This window comes from Taurulus bubalis (assembly GCF_910589615.1).
Source record: "Taurulus bubalis genome assembly, chromosome: 15".
NCBI lineage: Eukaryota > Metazoa > Chordata > Actinopteri > Perciformes > Cottidae > Taurulus > Taurulus bubalis.
Genome location: NC_136603.1, coordinates 4,503,494 through 4,523,695, shown reverse-complemented (window position 1 = coordinate 4,523,695; position 20,202 = coordinate 4,503,494). Strand labels below are relative to the sequence as shown.

The 20,202-nt window shown below is 45.4% G+C and overlaps 2 protein-coding genes across 5 annotated transcripts in view; one reads left to right on the top strand and one right to left on the bottom strand.

Annotated features, from left to right (window-relative positions):
• Nucleotides 1–937: 937 nt before the first annotated feature.
• On the bottom strand, nucleotides 938–5,537 carry coq10b (coenzyme Q10B; the record flags this gene model as incomplete). Its single annotated transcript, XM_079230870.1, has 5 exons — nucleotides 938–1,139; nucleotides 1,225–1,326; nucleotides 1,931–2,123; nucleotides 2,987–3,145; nucleotides 5,440–5,537. The coding sequence occupies 5 exons, from the start codon at nucleotides 5,535–5,537 to the stop codon at nucleotides 972–974; spliced, it is 720 nt and encodes a 239-aa protein (XP_079086996.1). The 3' UTR covers nucleotides 938–971.
• A 1,060-nt stretch (nucleotides 5,538–6,597) lies between these two features.
• Nucleotides 6,598–20,202, top strand: part of sf3b1 (splicing factor 3b, subunit 1) — a 13,837-nt gene continuing 232 nt past the window's right edge. Inside the window, exons 1-24 of one of the 4 annotated variants that reach the window (XM_079230839.1) lie at nucleotides 6,598–6,640; nucleotides 7,862–8,034; nucleotides 8,251–8,352; nucleotides 8,447–8,561; nucleotides 10,928–11,007; nucleotides 11,136–11,324; nucleotides 11,485–11,965; nucleotides 12,138–12,259; nucleotides 12,366–12,563; nucleotides 12,680–12,781; nucleotides 13,716–13,895; nucleotides 13,984–14,070; nucleotides 14,529–14,799; nucleotides 15,198–15,343; nucleotides 15,490–15,636; nucleotides 15,948–16,073; nucleotides 16,577–16,798; nucleotides 16,896–17,078; nucleotides 17,169–17,280; nucleotides 17,396–17,516; nucleotides 17,609–17,740; nucleotides 18,503–18,775; nucleotides 18,888–19,104; nucleotides 19,798–20,202. The exon at nucleotides 19,798–20,202 is cut by the window's right edge and continues 232 nt beyond it. In XM_079230839.1, the coding sequence (XP_079086965.1) occupies nucleotides 6,613–6,640; nucleotides 7,862–8,034; nucleotides 8,251–8,352; nucleotides 8,447–8,561; nucleotides 10,928–11,007; nucleotides 11,136–11,324; nucleotides 11,485–11,965; nucleotides 12,138–12,259; nucleotides 12,366–12,563; nucleotides 12,680–12,781; nucleotides 13,716–13,895; nucleotides 13,984–14,070; nucleotides 14,529–14,799; nucleotides 15,198–15,343; nucleotides 15,490–15,636; nucleotides 15,948–16,073; nucleotides 16,577–16,798; nucleotides 16,896–17,078; nucleotides 17,169–17,280; nucleotides 17,396–17,516; nucleotides 17,609–17,740; nucleotides 18,503–18,775; nucleotides 18,888–19,104; nucleotides 19,798–19,956 (3,966 nt within the window). In that variant the 5' untranslated portion in view covers nucleotides 6,598–6,612 and the 3' untranslated portion in view covers nucleotides 19,957–20,202. Of the gene's footprint in view, nucleotides 6,641–7,861; nucleotides 8,035–8,250; nucleotides 8,353–8,446; nucleotides 8,562–9,817; nucleotides 9,877–9,900; nucleotides 11,008–11,135; nucleotides 11,325–11,484; nucleotides 11,966–12,137; nucleotides 12,260–12,365; nucleotides 12,564–12,679; nucleotides 12,782–13,715; nucleotides 13,896–13,983; nucleotides 14,071–14,528; nucleotides 14,800–15,197; nucleotides 15,344–15,489; nucleotides 15,637–15,947; nucleotides 16,074–16,576; nucleotides 16,799–16,895; nucleotides 17,079–17,168; nucleotides 17,281–17,395; nucleotides 17,517–17,608; nucleotides 17,741–18,502; nucleotides 18,776–18,887; nucleotides 19,105–19,797 lie in introns of those variants that run through there. The other 3 variants (XM_079230837.1, XR_013771147.1, XM_079230838.1) reach the window with 3 other exon arrangements.

Sequence of the window (20,202 nt, the reverse complement as noted above, 5' to 3'; positions counted from 1 at the left end):
CTCTTGAGACATTATAAACCATTCCCCACATTTCTAGACTAAACAATTAGAATTAGCAGATGAACCAGTGATGGACATGAACCATAAACTCCGCATGGCATCACGTTCTCAGCTGTCAAACCTGAGTCTAGCTCTCCTAAAATACCGTCTAATCCTTCTCCGCTGAGCTCCAGACTCAGGCGTGAGTCGGAGGAAGTGCGCTGCCCCGTGTTGACTGGCGACCCGAGGAAAGGATCGGGGGAGATTACGGTTGAACCTGTAACGCGCCGACCTGGGACGAGAACTTGACCGCCTTGACACGCGAGGCTCCGCCCACCAGATGGCTCTGCTGCTTACATCCAGATTATTTTGCACAGAAGCGTCCATTGCACTCTTGTAATGGACGCTTGAAAATGATATATTATAAAGAGAAAAGGAACATTTCACGTCATTTAAACTGCCGATTTAGTCTTTGATCTCTACCACACAAACACCTTTTCTTTTTAAATGCTGCCATCTTTTCCGACAACTTCAAACTGCAATGTCACATTTTGTATCCCGACCCAGGTGATATAACAATATTCATCGACTACACATCCTGAAATCGTTTATTTTTGGACACGCGCTCTTGTAAAGCGTCTCCTTAAAGCAGCTTTTTAAATAAAAAGGGTGTTAGAGCGGTGTCGCTCCCTGATGTGACGACCGACAGCATCTTAACCAGGCACAGGTTGCATAGTTCTGATAATGGAGATGAACTGAAATGGAAACAGGTCTGCATGTGTGTGTGTGTGTGTGTGTGTGTGTGTGTGTGTATATATATATAAAAAAAAAAAAAAAAGATACAGGAAACAGTTGAGAATAAACTTGGTCGTCGCTGTGAGAAAGGCGGCCGCCCTCCTCCTCCTCCTCCTCCTCCTCCCCCCCCCCCCCCCCCCCCCCCCCCTTATTCTTCCCCTCCGGCGTCGTGTATCTGCGTTTGCAGGCGCGCGGCGCTACGTGTGGTGGACCTCGTGGAACATGAGCTCCTGAGGGATGGCCGTCTCGTCGCCGTGGACCTTGGCGGCGCGCCGCATGAACGCCGAAACCATCTGCTTCACCACCTCGTCGAAGAAGACGTGAGACAGCTGGGAATGGAGGAGGGAGCGAAACTCAAAGGAGATCTGGGGAGAGGAGAGAGGATAGAGAATCAGCGGCGAACTTTCACAACACACACGGCTCAAGAGTTTGCACGCGGCGTCTACTTACAGAAAAATCCACAGTGCAAGTACGAGGATATCCCGGGAGGCCGGGGCTGAAGCGCCAAACCGTCTCCAAGTGGTTGAAGAGTTTGCCGTCTGAACAGGACGCCTGACAAGCAACATGATATGCATCACGCGTTACAAACTGCCTGGAGTCCAAATATTTAGCGCTGAATTTTGGAGAAATAAACATGTTTTCTGTGGTTTAAATATTTGACATCATGTAGCTTCAATGAAGACGTGGTAAAGGTGAAACAAGGTGTATGCGGCAACCTTTAAAAGCAAATGCTTCACCCACAAAACAACCATTAGTAGAACGATTACCTCTCCAGTCATATGCTCAGCAGGAGTAGCGCACTTATGCACACGTTTTTCTTTTAAATAGAACGTTTTTAGCGGAGAAGCATGTGTTTGGGAAGAAGTGAGAACACCACTAAATGAATGAGGTTGTACACTTTCAGCAGGGAGGCATGCAGTTAAACAACAATTTCTCTTCAGGAACTCAAAGTAACATGTGGTGAGTAACTGATCATTTTGTGGGTGACCTATTCCTTTAAAGAAGGGACAATAAAAACTGGACGGCCGTATCGCTGAACAATACTTCCTCCATTTTAACTACAAAGTGCTGCTTCCTGCTGATAACGACGCTGTATATTTCACACATTAGCATACAAGCTAATGAAAGTGTGCATTGAGCCAACGTGGTGCCGTACCTTGACCAGGTGGGGGCACACTGAAGTGACGAGAGAGGTGTAGTTCTCCATCACGGGTGGAAAGCCCACAGCTAGCTTGGCCTTGCAGAATCCCGCTCGCTTGAACACCACATCCGACTTCTTACACCAGGGCACGAAGAGGCGGTAGTTCTCCACGCCGGCCACCACGTCGTATATCTCCGGCATGGAATACCTGAAGCGTCAAGGCTTGAGAATCAAAAAAGAGCCGTAAGCTGCCGGTGCGTCTGCAGGACAGGAAGCGCGCAAAAGGTCGGCAACTGTGACATAACATTACACGCTAAACAACGCTGGCACGGGACTCGTGACCCAGTTCAGTCTGAAAGTAGGTCAATGAGGACCAGAGCGAAGGGGACAGAGGCTGAGGGAGGCAGAAAGAAGGCAAAAGACAAGGAAACTAGTAAAATAAATTAATTATATAGTGAATGGGACACAGATGGAGATCTCTGTACGACTGCATCACTCCAGCTGAGGGAGAATAGCTGCAGCGGCCTGCGTCTATTTATACAACCAGATTTAGTGATTATGACCCCTCTATGGAACACGGGAGCACATTTAGTGAGTCACACAGAAACGCATATGTGGAGCCTCGGATAGGGCGTCGGCATTAAAACAATTACATACATGTGAACTTGTGAGGGCTGTGGCTGGGAACACAACTTTCTTTGTAAAAAAAAAGGTGCTAAATTATAAATTCAGAGCAAACTTATCGTCTCAACACGGCGGCGACTCGCAGCTAATGGTTGCTACAGCGCTAACAGCAGCATTAGTTTTGACTGAGCTGACCGTGTTTACATGGGCGTTTGTATGCATTTCATTTTTGCACCTTACTGAACAATAACATTGTTAATATTTTTGCTTTTCTTCGCACTCTGTCCTACTTTGCTCTGCAATTCCTCAAGGACATAAATAAAGTTATGTCCTTGATAGATTAGATTTGAATGGACGGTTTGTTGCCTTCTTTTTATTATTAACAACATAAAATGCCAATAAAAACAGTGAAGATGATATAATAGAACACTTTCTCCGCCGCCTCACCCAATGATGCGTCTCTCCGAGTACTCCTTCCTCTTGGAGAAGGAGCCGGTCAGGTTGAAGAAGCTGCGAGCGGGTAACCCGACCCCGAGCCTCGGCATGGCTGCGCCCAGCAGCGGCGGCGGCACGCGGGTCATCAGGATCCCACATGACGACAGGTATCTGCGCACAAAACAAACAAGCGTGGCGTCACAACTGGGGGACTTGAATCAATAGTCCCATACAGAGCAGGGCAGGGCCGACGCACTGAACTCTGCTTTGTCGTTTCTACAAATATTGTCCCACAACTCATCCCATACCCCCCCCCAGCCCCCTCCCCCCTAACTGACACACACTTCGGTGTGACGGGATACTCTCTCGAGAACATTGATTGATTTTCTCATGTTCCACGTCGACAGGAAGCCCAGCGCTCACTCAGTTACCGTCTGTGAACCAAGAGGCAAAGCCACCCGCTGCAGCGTGAGCCTTGTTTCTGGTTAACAGGATGTGGAAAGCCTTCCTGCAAACGCCTACCAGGTATTAACCGTTCAAACTAAATGAAGTATATTAAATGAACATGGTCACGCTGTGCGGGAAGATGGTGCATCTGTGGCTCTGGAGACCTCAGACACAGGAGAGTTAAACCTGCCGGACTTGTTCAACCATGTTCTGTGGCTGCTTGCCAACAAGTGAAATATATGAACGATATATTCGGCCCAGGGGGACACATGACAAGGTTGGGAAGTAGGTCGGGTAACTCTTCCAAAAACACTGAGTACTTGAGACAAAAACACTGTTTAATAATTAAGCCCAACAAACGTTTTGCTGAACTCCAAATGGCCATTAGTTATGGTTAGTTTAAGTTAATTAGGCATTTCATTCTTTGTGCTACAAAATGTTCTCACTTTTAAATTTCAAGTCTAGAGACAGTGGGAGGCACAGAACCACCACAGCGGATGAGGTGTTATAAAGTAATGGGGATAATTGGTTGTAATGATGGATTGTATTTATATAACACAAGTTCAGGTATAAACTCCGAAATGGAAGTCCAGAGTCTTTGTTTTGTAATTTTGAAGTACTTTGTGCTGGAAGGTGCCATTGATAGGAATTACATCTTTATCAACAAAACAAACAAAAACTAATCACCTGGGTTATTTGCTACAGTACGTTGCATTAGGCAATAGATCACCAATCATTAATCGATTAGTCAAACATTTTCTTAGCAATTTGAAGAAGTTACCTCGGGCTCTTGGAGCTTGCGATTTGCTCCGACCAATGTTTTCTTAACCTTTAAAATCAACTAAAATAGAAATATGTTGCAGGTATTATTGCCCCTGTTCCACAGTGCTGCTTTACCGATTAGCAGGGACCAGTGGGGTCATGGGAAAAGCCCCGAGTCGGTCTATTAATCCACAACCTCCACCATTAATAATCACCTGTGGAGGGATATGAACGCTCGATTTGTTCTTTGTGCTTCACCCTCGGCTCCTGCTCCTCAATGTCCTCTTGCACAGCTTCCAGGGCACGAGTTTAAAGGTCACCGGCACGCAACGTGACATTATCACTGCTTTCATTATTATCTTATCCCCGTGAAGCCTTTTCTGTGCATCTCAATGACGCAACGCTTCAAATTCCTGTTCTATTCCTGGCCGGCTGGTTACCTCAAGAGAGCCCATTCACGACCCACTACCGAAAACATGATACAGCTTAAGCTGCCAAGTCCATGCAAGTGCATGGGTGCAGACTGGGAGGGTTGAGGTTGAGAAATTGGGAATTCAGAGCAAAGAAAAGGAGGACTTTGCGCCCCAAAAGGGTGCAGATGCAGGACGAAAGGGTAGTTGGCATAGTCAATATTTAATAAAGGTTTCATGAGGCAACGTTTCCACTATATAAGATAACATTTGTGGAAGTGTGCGGCCGGTAATTTAGCACCTTCCAGGACATCCGTGGATTTCAGTGGTGTTCCTCATCGATAGAGTAACTGCAGCTCATGAAAAACGCTTAAAATATTAAAAACCTGACATTTGCAGTACAGCTTGTACTCTACTGTTCCCAGAAGAGGCTGCAGAGGAATGTAACTTAGTACACTTGAGATGCATGAACTTTACTGCACTATAGTATTTACATTCTCTGCTTTCAGAAAGATGATATTATGAAATTACTTTCTACTTCACCTCAGATCTAGTGATAGTCCTTCCCCTGAATACTAGTCTACTAGTCAATAATATCCACCAATAATAGGTTGTTTGACGTGTTGTTATTTCTGTATTACACCTGGAGTGACAACAGGCTCAGTTATGATGCTGGAGGAGTCTTAAGGACGTTACATTAGTGGAGTAAATCAACTTAAATGTGCTTTCCTGTAACTTTTAAATGCTGTGAGCTAAAGTTGGCTCCCTTTTGTGATTGTCTGAGGTGTGTCTTCTCCTTTCGCTTTCTCGTTTAAATAGAGATTTAAAAGATTAACAATACGTTACCTGACGCTGTTCCTAGTCTGTGTTTCTCGGTTGGCTATCGAAGGTAACTGTTTGATGCACTCGGCCACTTTTCTCAGGCCCCGGCTCCCTCTCGCCATCGTCCCTTTTTGTTTTTGACGGATTTCTTCCAAGTTGATAAAAGCAAGCGGCGCCCACTGTTTAGTCCCGCCCCCTGAACGTCGCTTAAGTTCCGAATGTCGGCCAGCCATTGGACGAGCCGCGCTCCGCTGAGCGTTTTCATTGGCCGGTCCTGTGGTGCGTCAAACCGACGTTATTGACGTGTGTGATCCGCGCGTGCACGAACGCGCCCACGCTGGAATGTCACGAGATGGTTGGCTCATGTTTACCTTGGATACTCAAAACTCAGTTTGGGCTACTTTAAAGTTATACACCGACAATTTTACAAACACTGTCCATCTTTTCACGGGGTCATTTAGACTAATTATACGATTTAGTTTATGTATGTTATGTTTACAATAATAGTAGTAAACATAACAGTAGTGAAAGAAGTATTCAGATCCTGTACTTAAGTAAAATACTATTACCACACCGTGAAAATACTACTATTACCACACTACTACACCATACTGCAATATGCTCAATTAACTGCAAGACTAAAATGCTTCTATTTTTCTGCATTGAGTAATTTAATACTATAATAATAAAGTGCAATTTCTTCTTGTGATTAGTATGATTACTTTTACAATGAATTGCATATCCAATGCAGAGCTTTACTTGTAATACTTAAGTAAAGGAATGAATTCCTCCTGCACCATACTGCATGAAGACCACGTTTATTTTGGACACTTTAAGTACATTTTATTTAAAAAAAAAAATACTGCTACACTTTTACTTATAGAAACGATTTACTTTCTTTTGCCAATAATAAAAAATAAAAAAACTCCACGCGCAACGAGATTAATAGTTTGCAATTTCTTTACAAAACGATCAACGAATTGAAATTTGTAATCCCTATTGTCTGATCTATACTCCGCAGCAGACGGTGGCGGTAATGCACCAATTAGATGGATGCCAACCACCGTTAAACTTCAAGAAGAAGAAGAAGAATAAGAAGAGAATTTGTAAACTCTCGCGAGAACAGATTGAGAGAGAAAGAGACGGAAGTCCCGTTCAACACACTTCCGGTTTCAGAGTCGAACAACCACCACCAAAATGGCGAAGATCGCCAAAACGCACGAAGGTAAATTATTTGCACAAAACCGCTAAATAGCTCATGTTTCTGAGTACTTTCCATGATATTAAGTGTCAAGAAAGTACGCAGTAGATGTCGTAAGGGTCTGGAGTACATCTTTTAAATATATCCGTTTGTTTTAAAGCGCGTGAAGCTGAAGGCCGTGAAACGACGCAACGCGGACGCTTCGATAATGGCGCTGGTTGCTCGCTTTTAGCTCGTTAGCTGCCGTCACCGTGCTAAATCTGCCCTTTTTTTGCGGATATATAAGTAATTTCACCACCAGGCTCATCCACCTTCTCATATTAATTTTAAAGCTTGTGTTGTGGCGCATTGCGACCTCTAGTTAAGCTTTATGTGGTGTTAAATGGCGATACGGATATCAGGTGGCGGGTTAATATAACAACACCCCACGTTACGCATTGTGCAGTGAAATATATTTTTATTTACATATATTTTCACGTTAACGTGATTTTATAAGCAGTGGTGGAGGATGATTTCAGATCTTTTCCATGAGTTAAAGTAATTTATCACAAAAGTTCAGACGTTGTAACGTTATGTTTATTGTTGTATTATGTCTAGTTATTCACCACTTCCTTATATGTGCAAATGGATGAGGACAACGGTCCCTCTGACTGTTCCACTATTATATATTATATAGTATTACTCATGCATTTATGTCAACTCAGTAGTTTGCTGTTGTACTTCAAGTTTAGGTGAAGCTCGAGTTTAACTATTTTTTTGTATTCAGATTGCACCCAATTACTTTGATTAGATATGAATCTGATTGTTTTCTCCATTGATTTTTTTTTTTTTTTTTTTTTTTGTAAAAATTCTGAAAATACTATTGTGATGTCTTTTTGTGTTCAACCAACAGTCCACACCTCCATATTAATACAAATAGATTCAGGAAAAACTGCATATCTTAACAATTGTTAAGCAACAATTAAATGTTTTCAGATTAATATTATTTTAATGACCAATCATTTATTAAATAAACAATGATCAAAACGTTTCCAAATAGTTTTCTGTCAATATTTGAGCTGGGTAGTTTAAATTGTAATACAATTGTAAAAATCGTGTATTGTGAACTCATTTGTTTTATTTACAAAAGTACAAGTACCTCAAATGTGTACTCAAATACAGCACTTGAGTACAGATACTTTCATTCAACCCCTGCTTGTAAGTAATGCGTCTTAAACACAGATAATCATTATTTTTTCCCTGTAGATATCGAGGCCCAGATCCTGGAGATCCAGGGGATGAAGGCGACCCTGCTGGAGGAAGGCGAGCAGGGAGTGGGCCTCGATTCCACCGGCTTCTTTGACCAGGAGATCTACGGAGGCAGCGACAGCCGCTTTGCTGGATATGTCACTTCCATTGCTGCTAATGAACAGGAAGATGTAAGTATTTTTGTACCAATGGGGGATAATTATTCAGATGTTTTACTCAGTAAGCACCAAAGTACAATACTTACATTTACTTCGATTATATTTCAATTCCACAGTGTTTTTCGGAGCTTGACTGCTCCCCTTTCTTTGCCTGTTGCATATGAGCTGGGAGAGTCTTGCCATTTTGGTGAGATTTGACTAGACTCTTGTTTCTCTTTCCTTCCGCAGGACGATGAAGAGGATTCATCAACAAGCTTGTTGGGTCAAAAGAAGCCCGGGTACCATGCGCCAGTGGCAATACTCAATGCCATTCCTCAGTCAGACGAGCAAGTACGTGTTGATTCATTGTCTCTTGATTATCATATTTTCATCCCTGTGTTCTTGCGTTTATAAATACACTAACACCCCCGTCCTTGTTTTGCAGTACGACCCATTTGCAGAGCATCGTCCGCAGAAGATTGCAGAGCGGGAAGATGAATACAAAGCCCGGCGCAGACAGATGATCATCTCACCGGAGCGGCTCGACCCTTTCGCAGATGGTAAATTTTGCTATTTTTTGACTTCATTACGCCTTCCCCATTTCCTCCCCCGTTTCATGGTTCACTTTTTTTGTGACCACCATGACTGCCAATGGTTTCACACCCATAGTTTTTCTGTTTTAACCCTTCGACTACAATGCAATAGCTTGCCTCCCAGACTTGATGCCTTCCCCGTGGTCAATCCTCTGTGGTCCAAGAACATTTTGTGTCTTTTCTACGTTTTCTTCCTGATTTTATATTTATGATCTACATTTGTATCAACCTCCAGACTTTGCAGCAAAAGACAATGTGGGCTCAAAGTTTATCTTCAGTATTCTGGTTTGGAAAAATATTTCCATGATATTCATGTGCGAAATGACATTTTTATCCGTGTGCGTGCAATAAAATTAAGTGAAAACCCGTGTAGGGTTACCATGCTTTTCAGTGGGAGAGGTGATTAGGTGTTCAATGTTCAGAGGGCTTATTCACCTAACAAACGTGGGTCGCAGATGGGTTGTGTGTGAGTCGAAGGGTTAACATTCCCATGTGTACGACAGCCTAAATTATGTTGGTAAAGGGCAGTGGCCCGCTTGTGAGGATTGAGAGTAAGTTTGAGGGTTAGTTCTGGTGTAATTCACCGGCCAATGCACTTTAATTTGCCATGCTGAGCTCAGTAACTGATGACAAACAACAACAACGACCTGCTTACTTATAGGCAGAGCTGTATATCACAAGGCAGGCAGTGGAGAGAAATACGCCTGGTCACGTTGGCGCAGTCAACTCGGGATCATTAGGGTTCTATCAGGTTATATAATACGTAAAAGTCATAATCAGTTTGACTTTGTCAGGGCTGTAATTTTAAAGTCCCGTGGTAACGTAACCACCTCTGTGGGCTTGTCAAATGTAAAAGCCTTGGGCCTGAGCACAGGACATAAGAAGTTAGATCTAAGTGTAGTCATCTTTTCTCTCAGGCTGGAAGTGTAAAAACCTCCAAGAGCCAGCTAGTTTACCGCTTCTCTTCATTTTTATTGCATCTTCACTTCCACTGACAAAATTAGCTTAAATGGCCCAAGTGCTTCAGGTTTGGTCCAGGTAGGGCTTTTCTGGAGCCTGCATGTAGAGAGAGAGAGAGCGAGAGAGAGTGCTTTGTACAAAGTTGTTGTGTTAAATATATTTTTATTTTACAACTCTCTCTGTAAAATAGAAATGTTATCAAGAAAATTGTGTACCACAATACCACAGGCCCATACTAACTGTCCTTAATTTCTCTCCTACAGCAGTACTGCTTTGCCAGTCCTGTACTGCGCTCTGTTAAAGGTGCAGCAACTCATCCTGTGTAGGTTATGGGGAGCACAAAGAACTGTGCGTTTATCAGTTGGGTCAGAGTCCACTGGGAATCAGATGCAGCCCAGCTACAACAAACCTCAACCCCCAAGAGCCTCTTAAGTTTTTTTATTTGGCTTATCAATTTCCTCCAAATTTAGATTTTCCCCTTTAGAAAATCACTGCCCAAATATTTGACTATATCGCTCATCTTTATTTCATCAGTCACCTTTGTCCTCCAAAGGAAGTCAAGATTTAAATGTAGGATTATTGGATGATAAGCAGGGCTGGTATGCCATGTCAATGGGGCTCTGGCATGTCGCATCACCGTATTTCTGATAGTGGGGATAGATTCAGCATGATTTTTTAGCCCAATTTTTATATTATAGTGCCAGAATAGATGCTCATATATTTAATGTCATTCCTAGACGTAGCCTCAAAATCTTGACTTCATTTTTATATGCTAGTGTAAAGAATTGGGAATCTGAGCCACATGATCGCCATATGATTATTATTATTTTTCTCTAGTTTTGTGGTTATGCCCCAAGAAGATACTTTGTTTTTTTTGAGTGCCGTAAATCAATGCAACACAGGTGGTATACTGTTGTGTGTGAGTGAGTTCAAACCCTTTTCCAAAGTGTTACTAATGGTAAAGAGACATTTTCTAGGCTTCTTTTCTGCCGGTTGAAGTCTGACTGCAGAGGGACCATGGCACTGAAAGTGTACGTATTCTGAAGAGCACAGCCCAGGACCCCTGCATCAGTGATGGCTATAACTTCTTAATCCACTTTAAGAAAACACCACAACCACAGCTCTTCTCTCTATGTACCTGCTTGTTTTTCATTAGTATGCTATGACTGTATGTAAGAAAAGACAACTGTATATTTGTATGTAATTCAGTAGGAATGTTTTTGTGAATCAGCCGTTTATAACAACAGGAACGTAAGTTAATCTGTTGGTAAAGAGAGTCAGGGTGTTTGTGCTTGCTGTGTTTGTAATAACGTGGGTCCCCGGAGCGAATACTGATCAGTGTCCTTTGTTCTTGTTGGTGCTCTTTCGCGCAGGGGGCAAAACGCCGGACCCCAAGCTGCAGGTCAGGTCGTACGTGGACGTCATGTTGGAGCAAAATCTGTCCAAAGAGGAGGTGAGTGGCTACCCGCGGTTTTCTTTGACTGCATCTGAAGATGTCGGATGTTAATCCTGTGTTGTTGTTTTTTTTGCAGCACAGTTGTATCATCTTTCTTCTGACGTTTGTTCTTTTGTTGCTTGCAGAGGGAGATCCGTCTGCAGATGGTAGAGAAGGCCAAAGCTGGGGAACTGAAAGTCGTCAACGGGTCCGCTGCCTCCCAGGCTGCTGCCGCAAAACGTAAACGTCGCTGGGACCAGACCGCTGACCAAACCCCCACGAATACTACACCCAAAAAGATGTCCAGCTGGGACCAGGCGGACTCGTCTGCTGAGGTGAGCCACTCGAGTTTCAGCCTCTTACGGCTTTATGGGTAACTTAAGCGTCTTAAGACGGGTAAAATATTATGTTTACTTCCTATGAGGGACTCAGAAGTTGTATTATTGTCTCTCACATGTTTTAAATCTAATTTTCTCTGTTTCTGGCCCTTTGTAGACTCCAGGACACACCCCGGGCCACACCCCCGCACACACACCCTCAAGCACCCGATGGGATGAAACCCCTGGGCGCGCTAAGGGCAGTGAGACCCCGGGGGCGACTCCCAGTACCCGCATGTGGGATCCCACTCCCAGTCACACACCTGCTGGCGCCGCCACCCCTGGCAGGGACACGCCCGGTCACGCCACGCCCGGCCACGGCGGCGGAGCCACGGGAAGCGTACGCAAGAACCGCTGGGACGAAACCCCAAAGACGGAACGGGAGACCCCGGGACACGGGAGTGGCTGGGCCGAAACGCCACGCACGGACAGAGGGGACGAGTCGGTGGGCGAGACTCCGACCCCGGGTGCCAGTAAGAGGAAGTCTCGCTGGGATGAAACCCCCGCGAGTCAGATGGGATCGTCTACGCCACTAATGACCCCAGGAGGAAAAACTCCCATCGGAACGCCAGCTATGAACATGGCTACACCAACACCGGGTAAGATTATGTGTTGGCTACCTTTTTATCTTGTGTTCTGTAGTCTTGGTTTGTATTTGGGAACAAAGGAACTATATTAGCAGAATTATATTTTAGTCACTTGCATCCTCGGGCCCCTTTTAATGATTTTGCTGTGTTTTTAAAATCTGTTTCCTCCCCTTGTTTTCTTCAGGTCACCTGATGAGCATGACTCCAGAGCAGCTGCAGGCGTGGAGGTGGGAGCGGGAGATTGACGAGAGGAACCGGCCTCTCACAGACGATGAGCTTGACGCCATGTTCCCAGAGGGATACAAGGTCCATACCTCCCCTTTTTTTATCGTTTAAATCTCTAGTGACAAAAGTATGAGTAAATGTAATCAAAACAGTCGCAGCACTGACAGTTTATTGTTCTTTTTCACAGGTTTTGCCGCCACCAGCGGGCTACGTGCCGATCCGCACTCCGGCTCGTAAGTTGTCCGCCACACCGACCCCGCTTGGAGGCATGACGGGCTTCCACATGCAAGTGGAGGACCGCACCACCAAACAGATGAATGACCAGCCCTCAGGAAACCTGCCCTTCCTCAAACCCGATGACATCCAGTATTTCGACAAACTGCTGGTGAGCATACATTTTGTGTTTCGCAACACACGTTAAAAACCCACCACCGAGATGTTTGACCCGTCTGGAGGTCAACGTGTGTGTTGATGGCGAGCTCTGCGTGTTTTTGTTTTTAGGTGGAGGTGGATGAGTCCACGCTGAGCCCCGAGGAGCAGAAAGAGAGGAAGATCATGAAGCTGCTGCTGAAGATTAAAAATGGAACACCGCCCATGAGAAAGGTTTGTCATTATTCATACGATTTCAAATACCCCCTTTTTTTTAAACACTCCTTGTTTTAAGAGGTCAGACGAAAAGGAAGCAAACACACAGGTGTTCGTGTTCAACTAAAAGGGGTAATAAGAACGTAATGATGTAATGCTTCCTGCGAACTATTCTCGCCTGTTCAACCTGTCCGTGGTTCAGCTCAGGGCTAGTCGTTCGCTAGAGTGACACCAACACGAGAGCCATCAGACCTGATGTTCGTTCCTCGTCTGTTCTCAACCTGCACCCGTTGGTTACAGTCAGACGTTCCACTTACAGACGTCTGTGCTGATGTTTTTGATGTGTTTAGTGGACATCAATCATGTCACTCTTATGTCTGCATGTTGAGATAAATGCATACCAGTCACCTGACTTTGACTAAAGCACAAGTACACATTCTAGTTAAGTTGTGAAACCTTTAATTTCCACTTAAGCCAAATACATATTGAAATGTAATGTTTTGCTGAGCCATCCTGTCTCCAAATACGAGGCAAATGTTAATTGATTTCAAGAGTTTAACTTGCATACATTTGTTTTGTAGAGTTGTATGGCAGAGTATTATAAATAATTAGTATTTTAATAATAATAAAAGTATTGTTCTTTTTGTCTGAACTCAAAACCAGTTATTTTATTGGACATTTTCCAGCTCCTATGCACTGTTGTATCCAGGAGGCCTGTCCATTTCTTTACATAAATGTCCCAAAGAGCCTTGAAGTAGCGTAAAGCACAACATTGCTAGATCAACACCCAACGCTACAGTGTGACTATTTGCTTGCTAAATATGTGGCGCTGCTGCATTCAGTAGACGTCAAAGTGTAGACAATCATTCTCTGCTGGGAGCAGCATAAAGAAATCACGACATCTGTTGGGACTGAAGCCGACTCGTCTGACCTCTCTCCCTCTCGTCTCCAGGCCGCTCTGCGTCAGATCACGGATAAGGCTCGAGAGTTCGGAGCCGGCCCGCTGTTCAACCAGATCCTTCCCCTGCTCATGTCGCCCACCCTGGAGGACCAGGAGCGCCACTTGCTCGTCAAAGTCATCGACCGCATTCTCTACAAACTGGACGACTTGGTTCGACCGTACGTTCACAAGGTAGGCTCAGAGTGACGGCCGTCTGCGCCCATGTCCCGTGGATCGTATGTGTGAGAATAAATTAACTAACCGTCCTCTTTGTGTCCAGATCCTGGTGGTGATTGAGCCCCTGCTGATTGATGAGGACTACTACGCCAGAGTAGAAGGCAGAGAAATCATCTCTAACTTGGCAAAGGTAATGTGGGGCACTTTAGTTTTTGTTTTTAACGCACACGCTGCTTCCTGCGAACTATTCTCGCCTGTTCAACCTGTCCGTGGTTCAGCTCAGGGCTAGTCGTTCGCTAGAGTGACACCAACACGAGAGCCATCAGACTTGATGTTCGTTCCTCGTCTGTTCTCAACCTGCACCCGTTGGTTACAGTCAGACGTTCCATTGACGGGAACGTTTCCACCGTTTTGACAATTTCAGCCTAAATACATGTTTTGACTGTTGGAATTTATTATTCTTATTTTTCATCTCTAATCTGATGAGCAGAATAACCAGATAAATCAGTTGTTTTTCATTTTAATTGCCACTTTAGTTAAATAAATGTTCTAATGAGATGTAAAAATGAATACAACATAAATTCTCCTGCTCAGTAAATGTCGTCTGACTCGGATGTTTGACGTTCCTCTTCTTCCTGTCCGTCCCAGGCCGCCGGTTTGGCCACCATGATCTCCACAATGAGACCCGATATCGACAACATGGACGAGTACGTCAGAAACACCACGGCCCGAGCCTTCGCCGTGGTGGCCTCCGCTCTCGGCATCCCCTCCCTCCTGCCCTTCCTCAAAGCCGTGTGTAAAAGCAAGAAGTCCTGGCAGGCCCGGCACACGGGCATCAAGATCGTGCAGCAGATCGCCATCCTCATGGGCTGCGCCATTCTGCCCCATCTTCGTAGCTTGGTGGAGATTATCGAACACGGTCAGTCGCATATAGAGGTGTTTGCAGATCAGTGTAGCCTTAAGATGTGAATTGTTATCAAATGACAGCCTTTCAAAGTGTTAATTACAGTCTTTTTAGAGGTATTCGGAGAGTTCTTTTGCCAAATCTTAATTTTAAAGTCCCATTGGGTCCATTCACGATACATCTGTGAATTCCTCTGGTACCCCTGGCTAATAAAAGCAAACTACTACTACTGTTAAATGTGCAATCCAACATCTAAACTGTGCCAAACAATGGTGATGCTTTGCATTCTTATGATGCAAACATGGTGATGATGCAACATGGTTTTAAACAGCCAGTTCCTCAACGTTCTATAAACCCCGTCTTACTGAGAATGTGTTCACGCTCTTGACTGTTGTGTTTGACTGGTGCCACAGGTCTGGTAGACGAGCAGCAGAAGGTCAGGACCATCAGCGCCCTGGCTATAGCGGCCCTCGCCGAAGCTGCCACACCCTACGGTATCGAGTCCTTCGACTCGGTCCTCAAGCCTCTCTGGAAGGGTATCAGACAACACAGAGGAAAGGTAAGAAGCTTGTGGAGGAAATATCAAGCTATATATATCGCGAGATCCACACACAGCGCTGTAATAAAATCTAATGCATTATTACGGTCTAGAATCCGTGAGCACAGTTTGTACTCACAATTTCTTCCTCCCTCTTTTGTCACCAGGGTCTGGCCGCTTTCCTCAAAGCTATCGGTTACCTGATCCCACTGATGGACGCCGAGTACGCAAACTACTACACCAGAGAGGTGATGCTGATCCTCATCCGAGAGTTCCAGTCCCCCGATGAGGAGATGAAGAAGATTGTACTCAAGGTAAGGGAGGACAACTCGCGTCTGTCTCAACTTCTGTAGCCAAACGCTCAGCTTGCTTCCTGCGACTCATTCTCGCCTGTTCAGCCCCTACATGGTTGCGTCAGGGCTAGTATGTCGCTATATAAACACCAGCATGAGAATTAGCAGAGCTGGTACTTTCATCCTCTCTGTTCTCACCCTGCACCCGTTGGTCACATCCGTCTTCTCTACTTTTCATCTGAACTCTGATGCAAGCCGTCCAAAAAAAACACCTGGACCTTTTTGAATGTTTGTTCCTTCTCTGACCTCCACTTGTGTTTTCCGTCTCGTAGGTGGTGAAGCAGTGTTGTGGCACTGATGGTGTGGAAGCCAACTACATCAAGACTGAGATCCTGCCTCCCTTCTTCAAGCACTTCTGGCAGCATAGGATGGCTCTGGACAGACGCAACTACAGACAGGTGAGAAGGGGTCATAAAAATATAAAGATGTACGCTGCTTCCTGCGAACTATTCTCGCCTGTTCAACCTGTCCGTGGTTCAGCTCAGGGCTAGTCGTTCGCTAGAGTGACACCAACACGAGAGCCATCAGACCTGATGTTCATTCCTCGTCTGTTCTCAACCTGCACCCGTTGGTTACAGTCAGACGTTCCACTTACAGACGTCTGTGCTGATGTAGTTAAGTTGTGAAACCTTTAACTGTCATTTAAGCCAAATGCATATTGAAATGAGATGTTTTGCTGAGCCATCCTGTCTCCAAACACGAGCCAAATTGTGGTTTCGACGTCAATTGATTTCAAGAGTTTAACTTGCATGTTTTGTAGAGTTTGCCTAAACTCAAAACCAGTTATTTTATTGGACGTTTTCTAGCTCCTAAGCACCGTTGTATGAGTTCTCATAGGAACTTGGCGCTTTTGCACACGTCCCATGCATGTTTTTTTAAAGCGTCTTCTCCCCCCAAACAGTTGGTGGACACCACAGTGGAGCTGGCCAACAAAGTGGGAGCGGCAGAGATCATCTCTCGCATCGTAGATGACCTGAAGGACGAGGCGGAGCAATACAGGAAGATGGTGATGGAGACCATCGAGAAGATCATGGGCAACCTGGGCGCGGCTGACATCGACCACAAGCTGGAGGAGCAGCTGATCGACGGGATCCTGTACGCCTTCCAGGAACAGACGACCGAGGTGGGAGGCGCGGCTCTCCGGTATCGGAAACGGAAAAATCCTGTCTTTTTACAGAGCGGTTCATTAATGTTTCTGCCACTTCTCGTTTTCCCTCCAGGACTCCGTCATGCTCAACGGGTTCGGCACGGTGGTGAACGCCCTCGGGAAGCGCGTGAAACCCTACCTGCCTCAGATCTGCGGTACGGTGCTCTGGCGTCTCAACAACAAGTCCGCCAAAGTCCGTCAGCAGGCTGCCGACCTCATCTCCCGTACCGCCGTGGTGATGAAGACTTGCCAGGAGGTAAACTACGAAAACACACAGAGACACGCACTCAAATCCATGTAACTCCTCCGAGAAACTAATGCATGTTCTGTTCGTCCGTCGCTGCAGGAGAAGCTGATGGGTCACTTGGGTGTGGTGCTGTACGAGTACCTGGGAGAGGAGTACCCGGAGGTTTTGGGTAGCATCCTGGGAGCGCTGAAGGCCATCGTCAACGTCATCGGTTCGTCTCCTCCCTACATCCTGAACGATCTCAGCAGTTTCATTTTTAAGACCGCGTAGTTCAGATTTCAGGAAACATCTGAATAACTATTGGATATTTGCTGTTCTCGTCGCAGGTATGCACAAGATGACTCCACCGATCAAAGACCTGCTTCCTCGTTTGACTCCCATCCTGAAGAACAGACACGAGAAAGTGCAGGAGAACTGTATCGACCTGGTGGGCCGAATCGCCGACAGGTCGGTAGAATAAAACCTTTTAGATTGACGTTTTATGGATCTGATTGTGGTGCAATATGAGTCCTAACTTCTTCTTCTTGTGTGTATTTCAGGGGTGCTGAATATGTGTCGGCCAGGGAATGGATGAGGATTTGTTTTGAGCTGCTGGAGCTGCTGAAGGCTCACAAAAAAGCCATCCGCAGAGCCACCGTCAACACGTTCGGTTACATCGCCAAAGCCATCGGGTGAATACCAAATATATTTATGTTGATTACATTTTCTCTGTTCGCGGTATCTGCTTAGTCATTTTTTTAATACATTCTATGGTCTTTTTAAAGACGGTAAATGGAGCCGTGTAGCATTTCTGAGGATATAGTCCCTTCATTCCTTATAAAGGCTTTTATTATACGACATTTCCGGCACCATGTTGTGTAAAAATCAATAACTTGTACTTGTTCTCATACGGTACTTAACATGTAGCTACTGCCCTCTTGTGGCATTCGTGTGTTACTACACAATAACGTTTGGCTGGGACATTAAAACAAACACACGGAGACTGAAGGGTAACACTAAAGAGTAAACCAAAACAATGTGTGAATATAGCACGACGATATTATTGAATTTATTACATTTAAGTGATAGAAATGTCGCCTCTATTATGCACAATATGTTCTTTTTTCTTTCTTTTTTAACCGTCTTGTATTTGTGGCCGGCCTTTATTAGATTACCGGATTTGATTTGAGATAATGTGGCAATAAATTCATTATAAAGTTGGGAACTTTTCATTGCATTCTGTTGGAAAGTACTGAAAAGTGATCTTTTAGTCATCGTCTACTGGTAAATGGGTGATTAAAATGCATTCTATGTGCTTTTAAAAGTCTAAACTTTAACTTAGTGACGCCTGCAGAAACCCTGAGTAGTGCTCTGAGTATATGTTACATAAATCAAACCGGTCCCTGCTGCTCTACAAAGTTAAACTAACCCGTTGTCCTCCTCGTCCCGCTCAGGCCCCACGATGTGTTGGCCACGCTGCTCAACAACCTGAAGGTCCAGGAGCGTCAGAACAGAGTCTGCACCACGGTGGCCATCGCCATCGTCGCCGAGACCTGCTCGCCGTTCACGGTGCTGCCGGCGCTCATGAACGAGTACCGCGTGCCCGAGCTCAACGTGCAGAACGGCGTGCTCAAGTCCCTCTCCTTCCTGTTCGAGTACATCGGGGAGATGGGCAAAGACTACATCTACGCCGTCACGCCGCTGCTGGAGGACGCGCTCATGGACAGGTGAGCCCGACGACGAGGGTTTCTGCGTCCTCGTTGCTTTATTAAACATGTAGCTTTACCTGTTTTTGATTTAGTGACCCCAATAACCGTTGTCCCCGTGTCCTCCCTGCAGAGATCTGGTCCACAGACAGACGGCCAGTGCGGTAGTCCAGCACATGTCTCTGGGCGTCTACGGTTTCGGCTGCGAAGACTCCCTCAACCACTTGCTGAACTACGTGTGGCCCAACGTGTTCGAGACGTCGCCCCACGTGATCCAGGCGGTCATGGGCGCCCTGGAGGGCCTGCGGGTCGCCATCGGGCCCTGCCGCATGCTGCAGTACAGCTTACAGGTACGAATAACCGGGACGCCGACGGAGAGATTTAACAGTGGAGAAACGTCCAATATCGTCGTTATTGTTGTAATGATACAGCCCTGGAGGCGGTTAATAATCAACATGGTAAATGGACCTGTACTTGTAGAGCGTTTCTAGTCTTTCACACTACTTGTCGTCATTCACCCGTTCATACGCTGATGGGAGGGGCTAAGGGTCCACCTGCCCATCAGGAGTAGCTAACATTCATACACCATAGAATCGCTACGGGAGCAATTTGGGGTTAAACATCTTGCCCAAGGACACATTGTCATGGGCTAACGGAACCGGGGATCGAACCGCCGATCATGATTGTAGGACGTCCCTGCACTGAGCCACAGTCACCCCACTTACATGGCCATCCGTCAACCCTTACACCCTCAAAATGAGAAATTATGCAATAAATTGTCTAATAAATGCGTTTTAAAAGAATGAAAACTACACAAATTTTTGTTTTATTCAAACAAGTGCCACAAGATGGTAAAATACCAACCATAGGGCATAAGTACAGATATTGCTGTGCGTCTGGTAGGTGCGTAACTTACTTAAATTGTAAATAAAAGAACAACGGAGACACAGCTGGCACCGCTTGGTTGCTTAGATGACGGCTGCTCTGAAGAATGCAAAACGTCGGCCATGTTTGTTACTAAATAATGATCCTCTCCTCTCCAGGGTTTGTTCCACCCGGCCAGGAAGGTGCGAGACGTCTACTGGAAGATCTACAACTCCATCTACATCGGCTCGCAGGACGCCCTCATCGCTCACTACCCGCAGGTCTACAACGACGATAAGAACATGTACGTCCGCTGCGAGCTGGACTACGCCTTGTAAATATGAATATTCACTCTCTCCACCGTCGTCCCCTAATCTCGGTCTCGGAACCCGAGTCCGTTTCTATTTAGCAACAGTAATGTTTTTTTGTTCTCCCAGGGTTTAAACAATCCAACACTGGCTGCATTCAGCTTCTGTTTGATGCCACTGTATCGCCCCTGAACCGAAGAACGAAAGCATGAAATTAGGAGAAATAAGAGGATACATTGTAGAGTCTGTATGTATTATTTTTTTTGTATTATTACT